This window comes from Micromesistius poutassou, assembly GCF_964030765.1.
Source record: "Micromesistius poutassou genome assembly, chromosome: 1".
Taxonomy (NCBI): domain Eukaryota; kingdom Metazoa; phylum Chordata; class Actinopteri; order Gadiformes; family Gadidae; genus Micromesistius; species Micromesistius poutassou.
In genome coordinates this window covers 2,678,825-2,701,324 of record NC_140271.1, presented here as the reverse complement: position 1 = coordinate 2,701,324, position 22,500 = coordinate 2,678,825, and the positions used below count along the sequence as shown (strand labels likewise).

The 22,500-nt window shown below is 45.3% G+C and overlaps 2 protein-coding genes across 3 annotated transcripts in view; one reads left to right on the top strand and one right to left on the bottom strand.

The window, feature by feature from the left end:
• cntnap1 (contactin associated protein 1) overlaps nt 1–16,732 on the top strand; it is a gene marked incomplete at both ends in the record, with an annotated part of 17,466 nt that extends 734 nt beyond the window's left edge. The window contains 23 exons of one of the 2 annotated variants that reach the window (XM_084463408.1): nt 4,065–4,166; nt 4,882–5,075; nt 5,448–5,601; nt 5,794–5,997; nt 6,306–6,490; nt 7,053–7,202; nt 7,384–7,645; nt 8,090–8,239; nt 9,091–9,265; nt 9,650–9,756; nt 9,968–10,090; nt 10,276–10,479; nt 10,890–11,046; nt 11,143–11,270; nt 11,368–11,541; nt 11,970–12,188; nt 12,409–12,648; nt 13,129–13,368; nt 13,963–14,090; nt 14,284–14,377; nt 14,585–14,815; nt 14,959–15,003; nt 16,533–16,732. In XM_084463408.1, coding sequence (XP_084319534.1) covers nt 4,065–4,166; nt 4,882–5,075; nt 5,448–5,601; nt 5,794–5,997; nt 6,306–6,490; nt 7,053–7,202; nt 7,384–7,645; nt 8,090–8,239; nt 9,091–9,265; nt 9,650–9,756; nt 9,968–10,090; nt 10,276–10,479; nt 10,890–11,046; nt 11,143–11,270; nt 11,368–11,541; nt 11,970–12,188; nt 12,409–12,648; nt 13,129–13,368; nt 13,963–14,090; nt 14,284–14,377; nt 14,585–14,815; nt 14,959–15,003; nt 16,533–16,732 — 3,866 coding nt within the window. Of the gene's footprint in view, nt 1–4,064; nt 4,167–4,881; nt 5,076–5,447; nt 5,602–5,793; nt 5,998–6,236; nt 6,491–7,052; nt 7,203–7,383; nt 7,646–8,089; nt 8,240–9,090; nt 9,266–9,649; nt 9,757–9,967; nt 10,091–10,275; nt 10,480–10,889; nt 11,047–11,142; nt 11,271–11,367; nt 11,542–11,969; nt 12,189–12,408; nt 12,649–13,128; nt 13,369–13,962; nt 14,091–14,283; nt 14,378–14,584; nt 14,816–14,958; nt 15,004–16,532 lie in introns of both variants that reach the window. The other variant, XM_084463407.1, reaches the window with a different exon arrangement.
• A 3,254-nt stretch (nt 16,733–19,986) lies between these two features.
• The window catches only part of ezh1 (enhancer of zeste 1 polycomb repressive complex 2 subunit), a 17,602-nt gene continuing 15,088 nt past the window's right edge, over nt 19,987–22,500 (bottom strand). The window contains exons 17-20 of the mRNA XM_084488194.1: nt 22,202–22,283; nt 21,875–21,955; nt 21,663–21,747; nt 19,987–21,401 (exon numbers count right to left, since the gene is read on the bottom strand). Coding sequence (XP_084344320.1) covers nt 21,341–21,401; nt 21,663–21,747; nt 21,875–21,955; nt 22,202–22,283 — 309 coding nt within the window. The 3' untranslated portion in view covers nt 19,987–21,340. The remainder of the gene's footprint in view (nt 21,402–21,662; nt 21,748–21,874; nt 21,956–22,201; nt 22,284–22,500) is intronic.

Here is a 22,500-nt window from a genome sequence, read left to right as displayed (position 1 = left end):
ATATAGGCCTACCTATTGAGATACAGACGTCACAGTAAATACGGCGTATGATGTTTTCTGTGCTGCCTTTTGGGGGATTTTAACCTGTATAATAATCATTGATTCAGGTGCATATATTTTAAGATGCATTTTTGACCCGCTCTATTTGCGTTCATACAATTGAGCATTTACGACTTTGGCAGAAAGACCCCAATATGATTTAAAGATGATCAACCATGCTAATTGTTCATGTTACCGCCATGCCACGTCGTGACTCAGTGGTTTATCAGAAGGTGCGACTGCAGCGTCATGGCATGGCATGCAGGAGGCGTCATTCACCACACACATGCTTCATGCTATGCGTGTAGGTCACGCACGACACCGTGGATAATGTGGGCACCTGGTCAAGGTCATAGGTCAACGCTATCTGTATTTTTTTTTCATTGCTGAGGGAACCTTTATGGATGTTTAATAGGAGGAGAGATTATGTTATTGTTGTTGTTGTTGTATTCTTGTGGTGAGATGCTTATTGTGTGCTAGCACAAGGCAGGGTAACCAGCGCTATGCATGAGAGGTATGCTAAATTGGAGGTTTTTTTCACGTGATGACGTGGTACCAAACTGAATTGTGATGTCTTTGTGGCATTAGCAGCTGTGTTACAACAGCCTTGCCACGTGTGACTGCTGATAACCATCAAAATTATATACAATCCAAATCCGACATAATTGGATGCTGCGATCAAAATATAGAGGCCTAATGGTCTTCTATGCTATTACAGATACTATGACGGCAGCCTTGTCTTTGGGGGCCGTGTTCCGTGATGAATACAGGTCAAACTGTTAATCCGTCTGCGGTACTTCACAGAGAACCTCTGACAGATTAAAATGGTGCTTTGAATCCCAGACCTCATTGTCCCCCACCAGGGTGGGGCTGAGCAGTGGTGGCGTAATGTGTGTGTGTGTGTGTGTGTGTGTGTGTGTGTGTGTTTGCGCGTGAGAGTGAGCGTGCATGTGTGCGTGTATGCAGATTTTTCAGTTCATTTGCTCCAAATTGACGTCTACGGAAGAAGGGAGGAGGGCACAATGGTCCCTGCGCAGAATAAACTTTGCTATTCTATTCTTGGACCTGCGCGACATGCTGAGGATTAATATTCACCCAGAGAGACGCAGCCTGACATTCCTCAGTATATCCTCAATCGTTCACCTTGGTATATCTTTTGGGCTATTCTTCAGCCTGCCTCAGCCCCATATATATAGAACCCCCCCCCACCCACCACCACCACCACCACCACCACCACCACCCCCAGACACACACACCCCCTCTGCCCCACCCACCCCCTGCTGTGCACCCTTCCTCATGAATCATTCAGCGAAATCTTTCGCCCCCCCCCAACCTTGCTCTTTTCCCTGGTATAATATCACAGCTCTGGTCATTGATAACGCTCTGTGTCGCCGCCTTCCATCCATCACTCAGGCAGGACTGTTCTGTGTGTCTGTTCTGCATGTGCCTGTGCATGTCCGATGTCAGCTGTGTAAAGAGCGTGGCCGTGGTCGAGGCAGGCACACGGGGGAGCAGGGGAGGGAGCGGGTGCTCTCTGCATATGAAAACCAGGAGTCGTCGTGCCAACAGCACTATAGCCGGGGGTATAGAGGCAGGGGCTCGCAGCTACCGCTGGGGGTAGACTGATGACTCAGCAGCAGGAACCGGTGAGCAGCCAGCCTACTGCACTCACAGCAACCGCGTCACGCTGCAATAGCAGCCAGGCAACCCTCTTAACGTCGTAGCCAGGAATACATCACCGCCAGAAGCAGGGGAGGGGAGAGACGCAAGGGACACAATAGGGATAACTAGAGAAAGAAAGACAGATAGAGAGAGGGGGGTAAGAGAGAGGGAGTAAGAGAGAGAGGGAGTCAGAGAGGGCGAGGGACTAGGGAGAGAGAGACAGGGGAGTAAAAGAGAGGAAAGAGAGAGAGGTGACTGTGAGAGAGAAAGAGAGAGAGAGAGGGCGAGAGAGAGGGGGGAGAGGAAGAGAGAGGAAAGCGAGAGAGAGATCACAGAGAGAGAAGAAGTAAGAGTAGCTATTGTAGTTACATAAATATGACAACGCCCAACTGGTTCTGCAGAAATGAGATTATAACAAAACATAAAGGAGTACGATAGTGTGTGTGTGTGTGTGTGTGTGTGTGTGTGTATGCGTGTGTGCGAGTGTGTGTGTGTGAGTTCATAAATTAAAGTAATACGGAGTGAATGGTTCTCTGAGACATAGACAACAGGCGAGAAAGGGAGAGACAAAAAGAGAGAGAGAGAGCGAGAGAGAGAGAGAGAGAGATAGAGAGAGAGGGGGAGTAAAAAGAAAAAATACGAGATAGAAGAGTACCAGATGGGTGGAGGAGGGATGGGGGGGGGAGGTGGGGCAGGATGTGTTGCCTGGAGAGGAGCAGAGGAGTGGGCTGGCCCGGGCTAACCCCCACTATGACAAAGCTCTTTTTCCTGATTTCACATTCCTCTTGTAATTCAGAGCCAGCTCCTGAAGGAGGCGAGGCGTGACGCGATGTCCAAAGCCACTGCGCACAAATCAACCGCGTAATCACCGTAGACACGTTTTCTCTCAGAGCCTTTCAGAGTGGCTGCAGCATCCAACGCTCGGGGGTGATGCATCAAAAGATCCTGAATGGATTCCACCCCAGCGCTGAAGGGCGTGAAATCTGTTTCGGTCAAATGTCAAAACTGAGAGCAAGAGAGAGACACATCGAGAGAGACTGAATGACTCTCTGTCAAGGTTGCATTTCCATGGCTCAGCATATTCTCTTTCCGACCCCCCCCTCCCCTTTTCAGCCATTGTCCTTGTAAAATGGCCGAAAGAACGGATACAGCATATACCTGTGCTCGTGCCCAGCGAAGTCTCCTTCATGTCGAAATATCAGCGGTCTAAGGACATTTTAAATTTTCTCCCCACAGGTTCACCTTTAACATTGACTTGATCTTGGGTCTTGTCTCCGCAGCATGGTGCATGCTAATCCCACCACCCAACAACAGTGTCCTCTTCCTTATGCTTTGTGACCTCAGTGGTTGTAAGAGCAGGAAAGACAACACACGAAACTCCCAGAGGATCACCTTGATACAAGGGAAGAGAGTTGAATGTAGCTGTAGCTCTCATTTAGATAGTTATTCGTTTCTAATAATAACATCATTTTGGATCCGTTGTCATCTGTATCGTCAGCGACGGGAAAACTGACAGGAGTGATGGCCAATCCTGTGACTGACTGACTGGCCATCACTCATCATCATCACACACACAGTCACTCACCAATCCCTAAGGCTCTGTCACTGCAGCCCATTTCATTTGCATAATTATTCACTAATACAACACTCAGACATGCAGGAGGTTCAATTAGAAATGTCTGAGAACTGGCATGCATCTTTATAACCTACGGGTACGGACGGGTGCTGCTGTATTCCTGGGGAACGTGTCGGCAGTGTTGGGGACAATAGCACGATGGCGAGACTGTGTTCTATAAGATGGAGGACGGCAGTGTGTGTGTGTGTGTGTGTGCATCAATGCAATTTGACACCGCTTGCTTTCTTTCTCATCCAGTCCCACTTTGGTGTAAATGAAGACTACAGAGGTAGAAACGGAAAGCATAGCGGGCGGGTCCTAGAGAAGGGCTGCAGAAATTGAAATTGATTGAAGTGGTTAGGGTCAGATTAGGATTTTGTACCATCCTTGTGTCTGCAGTATTTACTGCAGACACCATGTATCACCATGTATGATGTTTCTATCAGCGTTATGAGCTCATAAATAAAAAGGCTTGTCCTATTGCAGGAGGTCCTGCTATTTGGCATCTAACTGTGGAAGTTAATGGAATCTAAAGTTGAAGTGCGTCCTGGAAGGGAAACGTTTTCCAAATGGACCACTTACCATGGCTCAAATAACAAATAGATGAGTCATTATAATAAACATAATGCAAACTACCATCCTGCTCCTTCGATAGGGTTCCTTGTTGTTGTACGATGTAATAAAAAATAGCATGTAAGAAAAAACTCTTCCCCTTTTCTCCCTCTCCTTTTGTCATTGTTTCTTCAAGGTGAATGTGTTGATCCACTGGTCTCTGGGCTCTATGCCTCCTCCTTCCTTGCCTCCTCCAGATACAACTTCCTCTACTCTGCCAACTTTGCCAAACTATATGGTAAGACTTCAAGTTATCCGACACAATGAAACCTTTAATAACCACCTTTACCAGTTCACAGTATTTCCTCACCGGTGCACAGGGGCATGTCTACAGGGAACTTTTTTGAATTAATTTCACCCCTACTAAATCGAAATGCCTTTAAATAAATAGAATAGGTTTTATTTTGTGGTGTATGTATTATCCGCAACGCTCTGCAAAGGCTGGGTGTTGCAGACTTGTTCCCCTCCTCTGTGTTATTCATTGCCTCTCCTCAAAGTCAAAAGTCAAAGTCAGCTTTATTGTCAATTACAACAAATGTACAATAGACAAATAGACAAACCAAAAATTTTGTTTGTCTCTGACCCACAATGCATTTAAGTATAAAATAAAATTGGTAAATGAAGTAAAATAAGATAACTAATATTTCCAATGAATAAATTCTAAAATCGAAATAGTGCAAAATGGTGTGTATAGTCCAATGTAGGCAAAACAATATGGCATGTATAAATTACAATTAAAAAGAGAGAAGAAAAGTAACAGGTCCAGGGTTCTTGGGGGCAGATGGGAGGACGTTTCAGAGTCCAGAGTTTGTGGGGGCAGAGGGGAGGGAAGGGAGAGAGTGGACCAGTGTCCCAGTCTGGTGGCTCCCCCCCTACTAAATGAGTCCGGGTTACGGTCCAGACACAGGTGTACACTCTCTTCTTACATCTGCCCGGCTCTCTTTCTTCGGCAGGAAGCAGCGGCTGGTCCCCGTCTCCCGGGGACCGACAGCCATGGCTGCAGGTGGACCTGGGCAGGAAGTACCGGCTGGTGGCCATCGCCACCCAGGGCACCTTCAACTCCTACGACTGGGTCAGCAAGTACACCCTGCTGTATGGGGACCGGCCTGACTCCTGGACCCCATATGTCATGAAAGGGGGGAATTCGGTAGGTGTTACGGATGAGGGGGGGGGGGGGGGGGGGTGGGGGACGGGGCACTCTCCACTAAACCCTATCGAGATGTAATCGTCCACTGTCCATTATGCAAAAATGGATTTTGTAATTATCTTAACTGTCGAAAAGGACCGGAACTGCCACAGAGATGAGTGGGTATATTGACGTTTAGAACAGACCGTGCAATTCTCTTTATTGCTTCATCATCTCCAGCCACTTGATGAGGTGTTACACCCCCACCACTACAGGGACCCACGGACTCATTAGCTCTCTCTACCCTTTCTCCTTCTCGTTCTCTCTCTCTCTCTCTCTGTCTCTCCCTCTCTCTCTCTCTCTCTCTCTCGCTCTCTCTGACCTACTATGCAGACAATGCCAGGCAACTGGAACTACCATCAGGTGAAGAGGAATGTCTTCCACTATGCCTTCACCGCCAAACACGTCCGCCTGCTGCCTCTGGCTTGGAACACCGAGAACGGAGGGAAGATTGGCGTTCGACTGGAACTCTTCGGCTGTCCCTATGGTACACAATATCCCAACCACGGGACAGAGACAGTCATACGATCTTAAGTAAAACCTTGTAAAACCCTTGATGTCATACATCGCGGATTATATTACATGTGTGCAATGTGTCTAGGACATACCGAGTAAGCATCATGTTATCAATTTCTTGACATCCTTTGCTAAGTCTTCCCCTTCTCCCCCGTGTGTTAAGACTCCTACGTGCTGCAGTACAACGGCGACGACACGGTGGTCTACATGTTCCCAGAGAAGAGGTCCCGCACACTAAGGGATCACTACGCCATTAACTTCAAGACCCTGGAGCAGGACGGCCTTCTGCTCCACAGCGAGGGGGTGCAGGGCGACGTGGTCACCCTGGAGCTCAAGCGGGGCCGTCTCTACCTGCACATCAGCCTGGGTAAGACACCAGACGCACGCACGGGAATCGCACGGTAGGAATGGTTGGTAGGCAGACATGGTGAGGTTTTATGAAAATAAGATACCAATGAAAATGATTCAAGACAGACGCTCACATATTCAGTGCTGAAATAGAAAGAGATTGCCTTGTGGGAGGTAGGAATCCCTGGGTAGACCTATATTGATTTCTGGAGCAACACCCACAGCCATGATAATGGAGAAAGCTCCAGCGTGTCTGAGTGCCCTTTTTTGTTTCCCGGGAAATCCACGTGCTTCCATCTGTCCTCGTCTGTACTCGTGGTGTCTCAGGGAGCAGCATGGTGCACAAGGTGAACGGCAGGACCACGTTGACCGCCGGCAACATTCTGGACGACCAACACTGGCACTATGTCACCATCAAGCGTGCCGGCCGCCAGGTGAACTTCACCGTGGACAGCCAGACGGTGACGGCCATATGCAAGGGAGAGTTCAACCACCTGGACCTGGACTCCCAGGTACTTCTTCATGGCGACGGATGGTGAAGCAAATAGGCAGGGCCGTGCACAGATATATTGTTTAGGGGGACAGGGGCTCAGGGGCACGGGAGCAGCCCGATTACGCCAGGTTCACACTGCATGCGTCCATTGACGGATCTCATTGACTTGGGGCGCTCTCGAAATGCATTGTGGGTCCGTCCGTTCTGTCACCTCGCCGTTGCCCGAGTCAAAAAGTTAAGAAATGTTCAACTTTTCAGGCAGCGATGGATCCGTCGGCCAATCAGATCGCGTTATGCAAATATACGCAAATACACTGTCCATTGAAATCGCCTTTGTAATACAACCCGGGAAAACACATGGATAAGTCAAAAAAGCCCCCATCCGTCGACGGACGCGTGCAGTGTGAACGCGGCGTTAGGGCCATCTTATTCTTAACATAAAATAAACGTTATTGTCTCGAAAGTCCATGGCTTTCTTGATTTATGGTTGCTGCTTAAAGACGTCTAGGCTAATTCATAGTCAGGATGCCATAAATAAGTGATGTTTTAAACACAGTGTTTAACACTGTGTTTCCTCTTAGTTGTATGTAGGTGGTGTGATAGAGAGCAACGTGCCCCACCTCCCCACCACGCCAAACTTCCGCGGCTGCCTGGAGAACGTCTTCATCAACGGGATCAACATTATCGACATGGCCAAGAGAGAGGAGCCGGAGATACGCATACCCCGAAAGGTAAATGACACCGCCATCTTATCAATCTCAATACATGTCAAAAAAAGCTTGAAATAGTCTGATAACTCAATTTCAAATAATCATCGTTCATGGCATTGTCTCAAGTTGTAAATCATAAAGTATTGTGTATTTCATTATTTGTTTTTCTCGACTCTCTTTTTTTACGTTTGTTTCCCATTAGAAAAAGATGCATTACCATTGTCGCGACATTCTGCTGAAGCCCATGACGTTTGCCGGGCCCAACAACTACCTGCAGGTGCCCGGGTTCTTCCGGAAGCCCCGTATGTTCGTCAAGTTCAAGTTCCGCTCTTGGGACTACACGGGGCTGCTGATGTTCACCCGCTTCGCCGACGACCTGGGAGCTCTGGAGCTCGGTCTCAGTGAGGGACAAGTCAACGTCACCATATTCCAGCCTGGCAAAAAGAAACTGCAGTTTGCTGCAGGTGAACACACACACACACACACAATCCCAGTTTACCATAGTGAAGAATTTACTACACTATAATGTTATATTTATATATATTTCTTCAGAGAGCCGATGGATGACTCATCGTGCATGAGGTAAAACAATAAGACGATATGTGGAGCGTGCCTAATTTGAATAAATAGATCCGGGACAATTTAACGGCTGTGTGAAAATGTAGAATTCTTTCATTATAAGCTGAATTTACACACCTCGGATACAACAGCGGCAGAAAATCAAATTATAGGGAAACATCAGAAAATACAAATAGGACGTTCTCACTCAGAGAAGCCTTGTGAGCCAAGGTTATTCATTTGGACTTATTTGTGAATAAAACACAATACCTTTATGTCAGAAAATCGAAAATAATTACATGGTGTGAAAACAAATCGATTAAACCTACCGTTTTTTTCATTCCTGCAAGGCTACCGCCTGAATGACGGTTACTGGCATACAGTGGACCTGGCTGCCAGGGACAACCTGATGACCCTGACCATAGACGAGGAGGAGGGCTCTCCACTGAAGATCACCAACCCCTTCACCATCCGCACCGGAGACCGCTACTTCTTCGGCGGTAAGTTAGCGACTAGCAACAAAAAGAGCATGGCTATCGCTCACTCAAGGGAAATAATAATAATAATAATACAATGATTGTGCTTAATTTATACGGCACCTTTCTAACCAATAGTTCAAGTTCTTCAAAGAGAACACAATAAAAATCACAATAAAAATGAATAAATTGAAGCCAATCATCTTAGTACAATTTTCATGTGCTTTTAAAAGCATGTATTCAGTAACACACAACTTTAAAAGAGCATAAAATACCTGATATTACAAAAAATTATATAAATGAGTGGGTTTTTGATTGTTTCTCAAAATGCACAAACGTTGGTTGTGCATGGGCATTTGATGCTTAAAGCTAGGGAGGGCAATTTGCTGTTACCTGCCAGAGCAAGCAACCGTAAAAAATCCCAACCCTGCATTCAGGCCTCCCCCCAAAACCACTCCCTAAAGACACTCGACTAGCTCGCTAGCTTTAGCAGTGGGTCTGCCTCGCCTCGTGGAAGACTCCGGTCAAGCGGAATGAGTGCACGGGCAGAGTGGGTGCAGACAGCCGGCTAGGGAGGTAGTCAGACATGAGCCATCCAGACGGGCTTATTACAGGCCTGCGATATCCACAGATACCACAGTTTCTCTTCTTTTTCTTAGAGCATTTGTTTCATTCAATGCTGTAAAGAGAATTTCAACAAATACGTCAATAATAAATATATAATGTCAGAACGTATATATATAATATATATATATATATATATATATATATATATATATATATATATATATATATATATATATATATATAATTGCTCACCCTAGCTTTACTGGTGAGGCGATGTTAAATTACATTTTGTTTGTATTTATTCTCAGGTTGTCCGAAAACAAACAACACCATACGGAAATGTGAGACCAAGCTGAACCACTTCCATGGCTGCATGCAGCAGATCTACATTGACAACGAACAGCTTGACATTGACTTTATCCTGCAGCGCCAGTGGGGGCGCTATGCTGAGCTGCTGCTAGGCACCTGTGGTATCACTGACAGGTACGTGTCAGATAATATTATTTATTAGCCCAGACAATGCTAAATACTATTATTCACCGACTAATTATGATTGATGTTTACCCCATTGATTTCTCTACTGGTTTATTACTGATACTTGCAATACTATGCAAACCACAGCAACATCTTGTTCAATATTTGAATAACACATATTGTTTTCTATATATTCTAACTTGTTGAACTTAAATCAAATTAAAATAAATATACTAAATATAATAATAATAATAATAATAATAATAAATAATATTAAGACATTTTTGATGCTTTACATGATTTTAGATACATAACAATTCATTTCCAATAGCATCACACAGTTTTAGTAATGTTAGTGTCCTCAGCCACACACTAAGATGATGTCATTTACAGATGCACGCCAAATCCATGCGAACACGAGGGCAGATGCATCCAGTCCTGGGATGACTTCATCTGCCTGTGTGAGAACACGGGCTACAAGGGAGAAGTTTGTCACTTGTGTAAGTCACACCTGCTGCATGCATCAATTGTTAGGTAGGCAGGGGATAGGTTAGACCACTTGGTTTGTGTCTGATTTAACAACACCGATGCGACACCAACGTATAGGAATCCTGCTTTAGCGTCTACTAAAGGATAATGTAGTGAATAGTTGTATGCTATGAAATGTTCACATTCCCGGTGCTATAACAATCCTGCCTTCTGATTGGACAGCGGTGTACAAAGAGTCATGCGAGGCCTACAGACTCCAAGGGAAGTACTGGTCTGGAAACTATACCATCGACCCCGACCTCAGCGGACCACTGAAACCATTCGAGGTGTACTGCAAAATGAAATGTAAGATCCTCCAAACCATTTGTGCGGCATCAAGGAAAGTTTGAGAAGGAGTGGGAAGAAATTCACACTTATTAAATCCCACCCCTCAGTAACTCATTGTAATCAAGCTTCCTTTGTCATAAATATTATTATTATTAATATTTTCATGGATTATTGATGTACGACCTGCGTCTGTCCTTCCGCAGCATACAAGGCTTGGACTGTCATCCTTCATGACCGCGTGGACGGCACCAAGGTGACGGGCAGTACACTAGACCGACCATATATAGGCGACGTTAACTACTGGAACGCTTCCTGGGATGAGGTGACGGCCCTGGCCAACACCTCCATGTACTGCGAGCAGTGGATCGACTACTCCTGCTACAAGTCCCGCCTGCTCAACACACCCAGTGAGTGATCGGATTGGTCAGGGCGTGCGCATAGACGGAGGCAGATGGACCAATCAGGGAGGAGCATCTGCTGTGATAAAAAAAAAAAAAAAAAAGATGACGGTAACATGACGTGACGGTTTGAAATGTCCTGCCCGACGACTAAAAGCAGCGGACGACTATAAGCAAACCAGACTAGACGTTTGTAGACAGCTTTTATCCAGTCATTCAACATTGTTACTATTTAAAATGTATATGAAACTTAGAGGATGATTATAACATTATTATAGTTATTATTACATGATAGTAATAATTATAAATGTTATATGGTTATTACTATAATTATTTATAACATTATTATTATTATTAGTAGTATTATTATTATTATCATATTATCTATAATGAATCACCGTTGTGCTTCCTCCTCCCAGATGGAAGGCCTTACGGCTACTGGATCGGTCGTAACAATGAAAGTCACTACTACTGGGGAGGGGCTTTCCGGGAGGTCCAAAAGTGCGGCTGTTCCATCAACCAGACCTGCACGGACCCCAAGTTCCACTGCAACTGTGACGCCGACTACAGACAATGGTACTGCCAGGGGCTCACGGCTCCGGACGTTCTTACACAACGCTCAACGACGAGCAGGAGTTCAGCTGTGTTGTTTTTGTCGTTGGGTGTTTCCAGGTATTCAGACAAGGGATACCTGGACTTCCGAGACCACCTGCCCGTACGGAGGGTTGTCATCGGCGACACTAACAGAACCAACTCAGAAGCTCAATACACCGTCGGACCCCTGCGCTGCCATGGCGACCGTAAGTACGAACATTGATGAGAAAATAAAAAAAACATTGATTTTCCAAAGTTTTTTTTGTTTTTTTTTATCAACGTTGCCGCGTGTCTCCTTCGCAGGAAACATCTGGAACACCATATCCTTCGTCAAGCCCACCTACATCACGTTCCCTACCTTCAAACCGGGCTCCAGCGCTGACATCTCCTTCCACTTCAAAACCTACCGAGACAACTGTGTCTTCATGGAGAACTCTGACGAGCAGCTCCGCAACTTCCTACGCATAGAGCTCAACAGTGAGGGACACCTGTTTCGTTTTGTGACGTTGACCCCATTCATAGCCTGGCAGCCATCTTGGCTCTGAAGATGGCAGGGTGATGGAAGTGAATGCGGAGTTCCGCATTCACTTCCATCACCCTGCCATCTTCAGAGCCAAGATGGCTGCCAGGTTATGAGTTGTTTAGAACAAAGATTGAACCAAGTTGCCTTCCAGGTAAATAAAGCCAACAGCCAAGAGGGTGGCATAGTGTAACGGCTGTAGGGCGTTTGACTCCTCACTTTCGGCAGCCTACCAGCTCCTTAATGACATGTATCTGAATTGAGTCTGACTTGCGTTGGATAAAAGCGTCTGGAATCCATACCTTTACAAAATGGAGTCCCTGAGTCCCATTGTCATCTTACCATCTCTGCTTTTCTTACTTCTGCTCTCTTTCCCCCCGGCCAGCGACCCAGGACCTGGCGTTCGTGTTCATGGTGGGCGACGGCATCCTGAACGTGACGTTGCGGTCTCCCATGCCGCTCAACGATAACGAGTGGCACTTCGTCCAGGCCGAGATCAACGTGAAGCTAGCCCGAATCAAAGTGGATTGGCAGCCGTGGGCGGTCAAGCGCTTCCCAGGCCAAACGTTTGTGACCATGGAGTTCTCACACCCAATTCTCGTGGGTAGGTTCACTAGGTTGTCATTCACTGTATATTGCAACGATGCTTCGGTGACTTTTGGACTTGAAAACTTGCTCAAGGTTTGTGGGGTTTCGTCCTCTCCCTCGTCGTGAAATTGACCCAGAGCTTCGACGGGCCTTAATCACCTAGCGGCCCATCTTGGTTCTACCTCGGTTTTAAACTCTCGCTGATAACAGCAATCTGCTCTCTGTTCTACACCCAGGCGCGGCCAACCGTACGCTGAGGCCGTTCCTGGGCTGCATGCGAGGCTTACGGATGAACGGCGTGCCGCTGGACCTGGAGGGGAAGGTGAACGAAGAGCAGGGGATTCGCAGGAACTGCACGGGCCAGTGTCTGAACGCCACCATACCGTGTCGAAACAGCGGCCAGTGCATAGAGGGCTACGCGTCGTACACCTGCGACTGCAACAACACGGCCTTCGACGGCTTCTACTGCCATAAAGGTAGGATCAGTCAGCGGTCATTTCTGTTGGTTTCTTTCTACTAATCGAGCAAGCTTCCTGCCGTCAATGAGAAGAATACCTGCAAGCTAGGTGCAATGTTCATGTGGTTCTTTTAGACACATTCATTAATAAATAATGCAATGTAAAATGAATAAGTCAAATGAAGGGAACCTGTCAATGTTATCATGTGTTGCTATGTATACTTTTAATGTTTTCCCCCCCCTGCTTGTTCTGTTATATTATTATTTTTCCATTTTAAATAATAATACAAATAATACAATCAAATTGAATTACCTTCAAATGGACAATTCAATCGAGTAATAAACGGGTGTTTTGTGAGGCACTACCTTCACTTTGTATCCGGGTACGGATCAAATCGCACGGCACACATCGGCGAAACGTGACCGTCTTCCTCCTCCTCCTCGTGACCCCCCCCCCTTCCCCCCTTCCCCCCTTCCCCCCTTCCGCGCTTCCCCTCAGACATCGGCGCCTACTTCGAGATCGGCTCGTGGATGCGCTACAACATACGGAAGAAGCCCATCTCGGACGAGGCGGCGTGGGCCAACTGGATCGACCCCCACTTCGACAACTTCAGCCTGGGCTACAACGACACGGCGGACGACGTGGAGTTCAGCTTCAGCACCCTCCACACCCCCGCCGTGCTGCTCTACATCAGCTCCTTCGTGCAGGACTACATCGCCGTCATCCTCAAGACCGACGGTACCGCGGGGGGGGGGGAAAGTAGTGATGAATGTGATTGATTCCATGACTGGAATGGTAATAATCCATTCAGGAATGGTTCATTGAGTGTTGAAGGCAAATGTATCCGTTTAAAAAATGGGACTGGGCGGGGCGCCCCGGTGGTGCACTGGGCCAAGGCGCATACCGTATAGGCACAGTCCTAATCGCAGAGACGCAGGATCGAATCCGGCCTGGGTCATTTACTGCATGTCTTCCACACTTTTCTCTCTATTGTAACTGGGCTCTAGCTGTGACAAGCCAATTCAAAATTGACCAATTAGTGACATCACAAATGGGGAAGGTCCACCGAGAAGTATCATGGATAGATTTAGATAAAGGAGACCAAACACAGAGAGGGGTCATAGTAGAGCCAACAGTCCACATCACAGTGGACTGTACCTACAGCCTACCCTTTGGTACGGCCCACTGTCAGGTTGATCTACTACGATCCCGCCCTGGGTTTGGTCGCCCCCTATTTGAATTAAGTATCATAAAAGTGCCCCCTTAACTGTGATTGATGAGTCGGAGTAACGCCTCGCAGGCTAACACCGCACTGCTCTTTCACCCCCGCAGGAAGCGTGGATCTGAGGTATAGGCTCGGCCTGATCACCCATAAATATCAGCTGACTCACAGGAACCTCGCGGACGGATACCCCCACTACATTAACATCACCAGACACAACAGGACCATCAAGTCTCAGGTACCTGACCGCGCCACTGTCACGTCAAACCTTGTCGCGTCTGTTTCCATGCCTACGTTTTTCCATTACGAAGTGGGCCTCCCACCACATCAAAGCAGTGTCAATTATGTTACACAATACAACATCAATTGATTGCTGTGTCAACCATATGGAAAAATAATGTGTGTATAAAGTGTGTGTTCAACGACTACAGGTGGATTACATGGAGCCCATTGTGGAGAAGATAACCTTGGTAGAAGATGCTCGATTTGATTCTCCAAAGTCCATGTTCCTGGGGAGGGTCATGGGTAAAACACACAAACTTACACTTACACACACACGCACGCACGCACGCACACACACACACACACACACACACACACACACACACACACACACACACGCACACACACACACACACACACACACACACACACACACATCATCATCGTAGTAGTGTATCGTGTCTATATTGAGCCAGTCTTTGACAAGAGACCTATTTCCTGTTCCCTCAGAGATCGGCGACATCGACAAGGAGATCAAGCGGCACAACGCGCCCGGCTTCATCGGCTGCATCTCCGGGGTGCGCTACAACGTCTACGCCCCGCTCAAGGCTCTGTTCAGACCCAACGAGACGGACCCCCCCGTCACCACCCAGGGCTACGTCTCTGAGTCCGTCTGCGGCGCCTTCACTCCTGTCCACGGCTACGTTCCCTGGGAGGCCGACCCCTGGTTCGTTACCATCGGTAAGAAGACCCCCAACACCCCAACACCCCGACCCCCCCCCCCCCCACCCCACCCCCCCCCCCACCCCACCCCCCCCCGGTGCCCATGGATCACAGATTAGAGACAAAAGAAAGTAATCCTGTTTCCACATTTTGTCTTTCAGAATACCTCTACATTCATGACGACATGGGATTGTTTTGGATAGCAGGTATGTCCATACCACTATTCTTAAAATGTTCTATACTATTCTAAAACCATAATATATCCACTACACACACCTACCAAATATGTGGCCAGGAAGATGTAAAACCGTACATAAATATACACCGCAAAGTCAGCTAATAAATCCAGTCTTGGACATACTCTGGATTTTTAGGTTTCCTATGGGCCCAATTGCAGTTCAATGGGCCCAATTTGCCTTTATCAATGTTCCTGGTGAAGTAAGCCCACCCCGAATGCAGTCCCAGTTAAAGCTACTCGCCCCATCTCTCTCTCTCTCTCTCTCTTTCTCTCTCTCTCTCTTTCTTTGTCTCTCTATCACCACACTTTCTTTATTTTTTCTCAACTAATTTCCGCAGGATGTGTTCCTATTTGGAACACGTCCAGGAACTACATTATCTACTCTTACTTCTTCTCTCTCTCTCTCTCTCTCTCTCTCTCTCTCTCTCTCTCTCTCTCTCTCTGTCCCTCCCTTTCCTTTCTCCAAAGTCTGCATTAAGATATTCCTATTCATGTTTTCTTCCAAATCCTCTAATCCAATATTGACACTGAGAGGTTACATTTTCAGCTGTGGCATTTCAGTCTCTCTGTTTAAGCTTCTCAGGGAAAGCCGCAGAGTTTGTGCCACTTGACAGCTCCAATGTGTGCAGGCTGCAGACATATCTGATAGGGCCATGCCACACACAATTATTTTACTTTATTTAACTAACTCTAACCCTAAGATGCATGAATGGATGTCAGAAAAAATCTCTCATTTGTCAACACACACTTCATGACTCATGATTTGACTATTCGTATGCACCTTTCGGTTTCCTCAAAGAGGATCAGAACTGCTTTCGTATTTTTATCTACTTGGATCCCAGAGGAGTGCAGAAGCTCATTAGTTATGGATGGTTGGTAACGGTAAGGTCATGGAGGATAGACTACATCACAATAGCACAGATGCGGAAATAAATGAGTAGAATTCCCGCGTCGTGTGTGAGAGAATGGCGGGCCTGATTAGAAAAATATTTCCAAGCACTCTGTTTACCACAGCCCTGTCTGAGACTCTTAATAACAGATAAGCTTTATTGGGGTCTGCAGGTGTTATGTTATTATGGTAATGCAGGAACATCAGAGTCATAGGAGGATTACGATAATGTCCTGAAAATACTGATAATCACATGGGTGTTAGGCCTGGCCGCAGATCAAAATCTGTCCGGCCAATATTATGTTTTATACACAGGATGATATTGCCTTCCTGTATGCTATGTACTGTATATTGCATTTAGGTTAACGGTAGATAGTATGGGCCATATTGAATATACAGTACTGTGTATTCCTCAAGCTATCTATTTGGCATTATTTTGACCTCTCTCAAGAAAAGCACTACATTCCCAAAGTTGACCAGATCAGAACACACACACACACACACACACACACACACACACACACACACACACACATTTCAGGGATTACAATGGCTACGGTCTTGATCTAATTCCCCTCATCCCTCGTATCCCCCCCCCCCCCCCCCAGTCGTCGTCCTGTTGGCGCTGGTGCTGCTGCTGGGGGGGTTGTACAGTATCTACATCTACCTGTACCAGCAGAAGGGCAGCTACCTGACCAACGAGCCCAAGCACCTGGATTCACCCGGCAGCTCGCGCCCGCTGACGGACACCCTGCGCAAGGAGAAGAGGAACCTGCCGGAAATCGGCGAGGAGTTCCGGAGCGACTAGCCGACCGTAGCCGTTAGCAAAGGGGGGCGGCTAGGTTTTTGTTTTTTTTTCCTTGTTTTTTTCGAAGGGCGGGAATACTTAATACTATAATCACAACCACAACCACACAATACTTTTTTCTTTTTTTTATAATCCCTTCAGATTTTATTTCATATTTTTATCGTTATCTGTTCATTTATAGTTGGTTTGTTTGCGTTCCTCTCCCCAGCGAATTTCTGAAGCGCCGGTGCTCTGTATTATAGGACGTTGCGTAGGATCTAGGTTTGCCCACTATATTTTTGTGAAGCCCTATATTATGTGAGTAGCCAACCAATCTCACACTGTATCGCAGGGTGAAAATCAAAGTGCCTCGTCAGAGCAAGCTTGAGCAACATCGTGCAGTCGGAACAATGACCTTCATTAGGTGCGGTCGAATTTCAGTTTCCAAATCCCTCGGTGGTATATCTTTGTTTTCTGAGGTGGATCATAAAGACGTCAGCTACCAGAAATTCCTGTATAAGTATTTGGAACCTTTTATTGTATGCTCTACCTTTAAATGGCATTAATTTGGATCACATAACTCTCTTTCTCATGACATCAGTGGCTATATCTTGAGAACTGATAACTGGTATAGAAAAAATTATAACAAGCAAAGATAAAAGTACACTCGGCATACATCAGTTAAACGTTCCTTCTCCTTGCTCTTGAGCCCCCGAGAACAGAGAGCGTGTGGAAAAGCATGGAGCCTTTTGTGACGCAAAGCTTTGAGATGATATAACGACAGAAATAACTGCACAAACAATAACCAACACACCGTGAAAAGGTATCGCTTGAGCTTGTTGTTTAAGTGCAGCATTTAGTATTGTGTCCATACGGCGATAAGACATGCCAATGTGTTTTTCAGAAATTTTCAGACATGATCTCTGGAAAGAGAGAGCGGCTTTCGCGCAGTACATGCTCTGTGTGTCTGCTCAGAGCTCAAATGCTCTTGAGAACCTGGGGGGCTTTGTAAGAGATAAAAAACCAACGATGATGGACAATCATCGATGAGGCAGAATCAAGGGGAATAGGCATTTATCTAGAGAGGACTGGAAGAATTGTTGGTGGTTGGTAGGCCTACTGCATTACGACAGGAATAACCGGACGGTAAATTGATATAAAGGCTCTGCGCGTCTGTTTTCTTGAAGCAGAGCATGGTGCTGCTCTAACCCAATCTGGCTTGGCAGAACTTTCCCAAAACCATGTCTCTGACGGCATAATCAAAGGGGATCTATCTTTAGTCTTGTCAGTCATCACCCCTTCCCGGTATAGAGCTCCTTTGTAATACCAGAATAAAATAAACGTGTTATCCGTATCAACATGCACACACACGCACACACGTACACACACGGACACCTTGACAGGGGACCACACGAGTTTAGTATTTCTCACCACACTGCTAGAGTATTTTTGCATAATGTGTAGGACAGTAGTATTGTACTGTTTTATTGCTGCTCTCTCGTCAGCTCCCTTCGTTTGGGAGAGAATATAAAAAAAAAGTAAACATATATATCTCTCTCCAGTTCAATAACGTTCTTCCACTTGGACGGAAAAGGGTTATTGGATTCATTCAATGTGAAACGTAGCCTAGGGCAACCTTTACTCAGCTCCATGCTAACACACCTATAGTTAAGAACTCAGATGACTGTATTTGTATTTGGCATTCATAAGCTATGGATAATCTACCGCATGATGGCTGCACTTTTCTATTCCATGCAATGACATCGGCTTCTTTCAAGTTCACATAACCCAGAGTCAATAGCAGTTACGATCCAATACATATGTACGTGAATATATGAACGCACGCGAGTGTTGTTGAAAAAAAAAAAGATGATTATCAACTTTTTCTATTGCTTTGATTTTTATGGAGTGGATCAGTGGTGAGGATCAGCAGGAGAGATAGGTTTGAATGTAAACGCTGCAACTGTAATGGCAAGGCAAGTCCCTGCAGTACATCCCTGGTTGTATTGTTCTCCCTGTCGTGTGTTCAACACCCGAAGTTAAAGGACCTCTATTATGCATCCGGATGGACACTCCCATTTGTGATGTCACAAATAAGGGTCCTTTGAATTGCAACATATGCATCGTAGCTTTTCATTACGCTCAGGTTATTAGATACTATAGTACCGGTTTTACCGCAACACTGATATGCTCCTGACCTCGACGGCCATCATTTCCATTGTAGAAATACGGCGCTGTGCATAGCTGTTAAAGATTGTAAACTAATGTACAACACTTGTGTCCAACCAATAAATAAAAAGGCAGGAAATAATAATGTATGAAAAAATGTACAGATTTGGGGCTTTTTTTCTAAGCTATATTTTTAACAGGGTGTTGTAATTGAGTCGAGTGAGAGGGGCAGGTAGAAAACAGAGTGATTTGTTACATGTCTGATCAATTTCCAGAATGTTCTTGCTTTTCTTCTTAACATTATATTTTCAGTTGATGGATATCACACCTTACACAGTGAACAGTTTTAGTTGGCTACCTGTCTATCTGTACGTGTGTATTACAGAACTGCACGCACACATTGCTCTTCATTTGAAAAAAAAAATACATATGCATTCTTCTACCATAGTAGCATCACTGCAATGCCATTGTTCTGACTTTATTGTGGTCCTTGTAGCGTGTGTACGTTTGACTATGAATATACCGTGGAATTTCTGTTAATGCGTAGCCTACCACAATCTGCCGACTAGGAACGAAAGTGTTTGTACCGCAGAGAGCAGTGTGCTAATGAGAGCTGTGTGTTTTACATGTGTAAACTTCAGCAAAGATTACTTATGGAGGGAAAACTGGAAGGCTAGCTGTTAGCTAAAGAGCGGTCGGCTGGTTAAATAATTAAAGGTAAAGCCTTCCTGAAGGGTATCATCAAACAAGCTACTAGAACAAGCTACCCTTATCATTAACGACAGTGGTGTTGTGATTCAACTCAACTATATTAACTTTTATTTTATTCATTTATTTCAAGAGGGGGGGGGGGCGCGTCTGCTTGGTTGGTTTGGTTTTGTGATGTCACTGTACATGACCATTACTGTGTAAATCAAAGGCAAAACCAAACTGTCACCACAATAAAAAAAGCTTAAAAGAAATGCAATTGTTTTCAATATTTATCATTATCTATTATAAATATATAATTTTGTTTGTCTATTTTGTTGACGTATAAATATAGCGTGAGCAAAAAACAAAATATCACAAATTATTTCAGACGAGACACACATTGTTATGTATAAAGTTAAAGTTTATTTATTTTTATAGGCATACACTATACATATGTGGCATAAAATTTCATTTAGCTTTGCTTCTCTATGTTCAGATAGTTCTTTTTCAATATAACGTTTTAGCTTTGAAAACAAAAGCAGTTCAGATGCTGTAACAGAAAACACGAACATTGGTCAGATATAGTTCAGATATAGTGAACCTTGCACTATTCACTTATTGGGCACTTTATTTGGTCATATACAGTTTTCCAAAGATAACATTGGTTATGTTAAACGTATTTATACTACCAAGATTAACAACAATATTGTTTCGAGTGTGGAGTAGAATATTTTGGCACTTAGAATAATTTCAATGGGAGGTTATCTGTGCAAAAGTCTACGTATAGAGACTTATATAGACCTTGTACACTTAATTTCCAGTAATAAACAAAGATTATATTCAACGTCAATTAGCTTTGAGGGCCAGCAGCATTGGTTAATGTCGCAAATGAAATTAATGAGGAAAGAGATCTCTCTCGACACCAACTACATTTTACATTCAGTCAGTCGGTTTTTTTCGTCCATTTGCCTACTTTTTTGCAGAGCCATGATGATATTATAACGATAATATGCACAATAGCGTGCTTTTGCTATAAAGTTGTGTTAAAGCTAGCAACAGAGAATGTCGAAACACGGGGTAGCTGTCAGTCACTGGCCTTGTTGAGCCCTGCACTACAGCCCCAGTCGAGCCCCATAGCAGGCATCTTCTGAGTGACATCGATAGGGTAAATCACATGATACTGAGAAACACCACCGATTGGCTAGCGGGTTTAATGGTTAGCCTCACCAAGAAACGGCACATGCACTTGCACTGGTACTATCTGGTACGTAATAAAAAGCTATGTATTGAGAGGTGAATTTCTAACCCATTATAAATACAGTAACAAATCTACTGAGAGTAACACTGAGAATATGACGGATAGCTGTAACATTGTAGCTCTGAAAAAACAAAAGGTTCTAGGTGCTTTAAGACACACTGATTATTATTATTATTATTTATATTACTTATAATAATAATAATAATAATAATGATAATCACATATGAATGCCATTCCTAATTTTTACGTTCAGTAAGCTTGGCATACACAGAAGTTGTATAGTTTTTACAGTTTTGTTAAGAAGATAATACGCTGTAAGCTTAAGTAGCGTTGTCGTGTGAAATGTTTGCAGGAGGGCGGAGGGCTTTTTTTGTACTTGAAAGGCGGCCAGGAGACAACGCTGAGTCTTATCATAGACACCCACCACACCCTGCGCTGGTACGCCCCCCCAAACCAGATGACGGACAGGGGCTGGATGTTTCTATGGCAACACAGGCGTCACCGGGTTCAAGCTAGGTCCCCTCCACCTCTCTCTCGATCCCAACGTACTTCAGGGCGTCGGCTTGGCTGTACCTGCGGGGGAGGGAGAGAGAGAGAGAGAGAGAGAGAGCGAGAGAGAGAGAGAGAGCGAGAGAGAGAAAGAGAGCGAGGGAGAGAGAGAGAAAGAGAGAGAAAGAGAGCGAGGGAGAGAGAGAGAAAGAGAGCAAGAGAGAGAGAAAGAGAGCAAGAGAGAGAGAGAGAGAGAGAGAGAGAGAGAGAGAGAGAGAGGACGTGTGAGACAGGACACAAGGTAAGGCAATAGACCAATCAGAGGCAGCGTGGTCTTCACCCTACCTGTAGTCAAAGAAGAGTTCCTCCCCCTGCAAGATAGCCCTCTTGGCAAAGATCCCAATGCGGTGATCTCCGTTCACCATCACCACTAGGTGAAACAAACACACACACACACACACACACTGTCAGCCCACGCATAACTGGTACAACAACTACACAACAACATCAACAACACCTCATATTGAATCTAACCACCAATCCACTCCACACCTCACCTTTTGCGTAACAGTTGGGGTTGACCGAGTGATTCGCAAAGCGTATTTTGTTCCCTTTCCGGGTGGCGTCCACAACATAATCTACGGGGGAAGAATATGTATCACAATGTTTACGTTACAACTAGCTCGAAAGACATGTGCATTAATGGTACAGGAAATTCTTTACCTAGTGGCCGTCTTTGTTCTGAAAGCTATCTGCTAGCGTTTAAACCAGCTATATTTATCTATATTTATTTATAACCAAGACTGCCGCTCGGTGAATAAGGCACATTAAAGCTTGATCTGGAACGGAGGGATGGGGACGGGGAGGGGGGAAGGTGTACTTGCCATTGTTCAAATTGAACAGGAAACTGGACATGTACTTGTCGTAGATCCGTCCACGCCGGTCAGCTTCATCTTGGGAGATCAGCTAGACAGGCGCATACACACAGATTCACACACACACACACACACACACACACACACACACACACACACACACACACACACACACACACACACACACACACACACACACACACACACACACACATAAGGGTAGGGTGATTCTGTTAATATTGAAATTCTGTAAAAAATGTGATCTGGTAATACGATTTTGGGTTCAATTTGATCTTTTGTGTGGATTA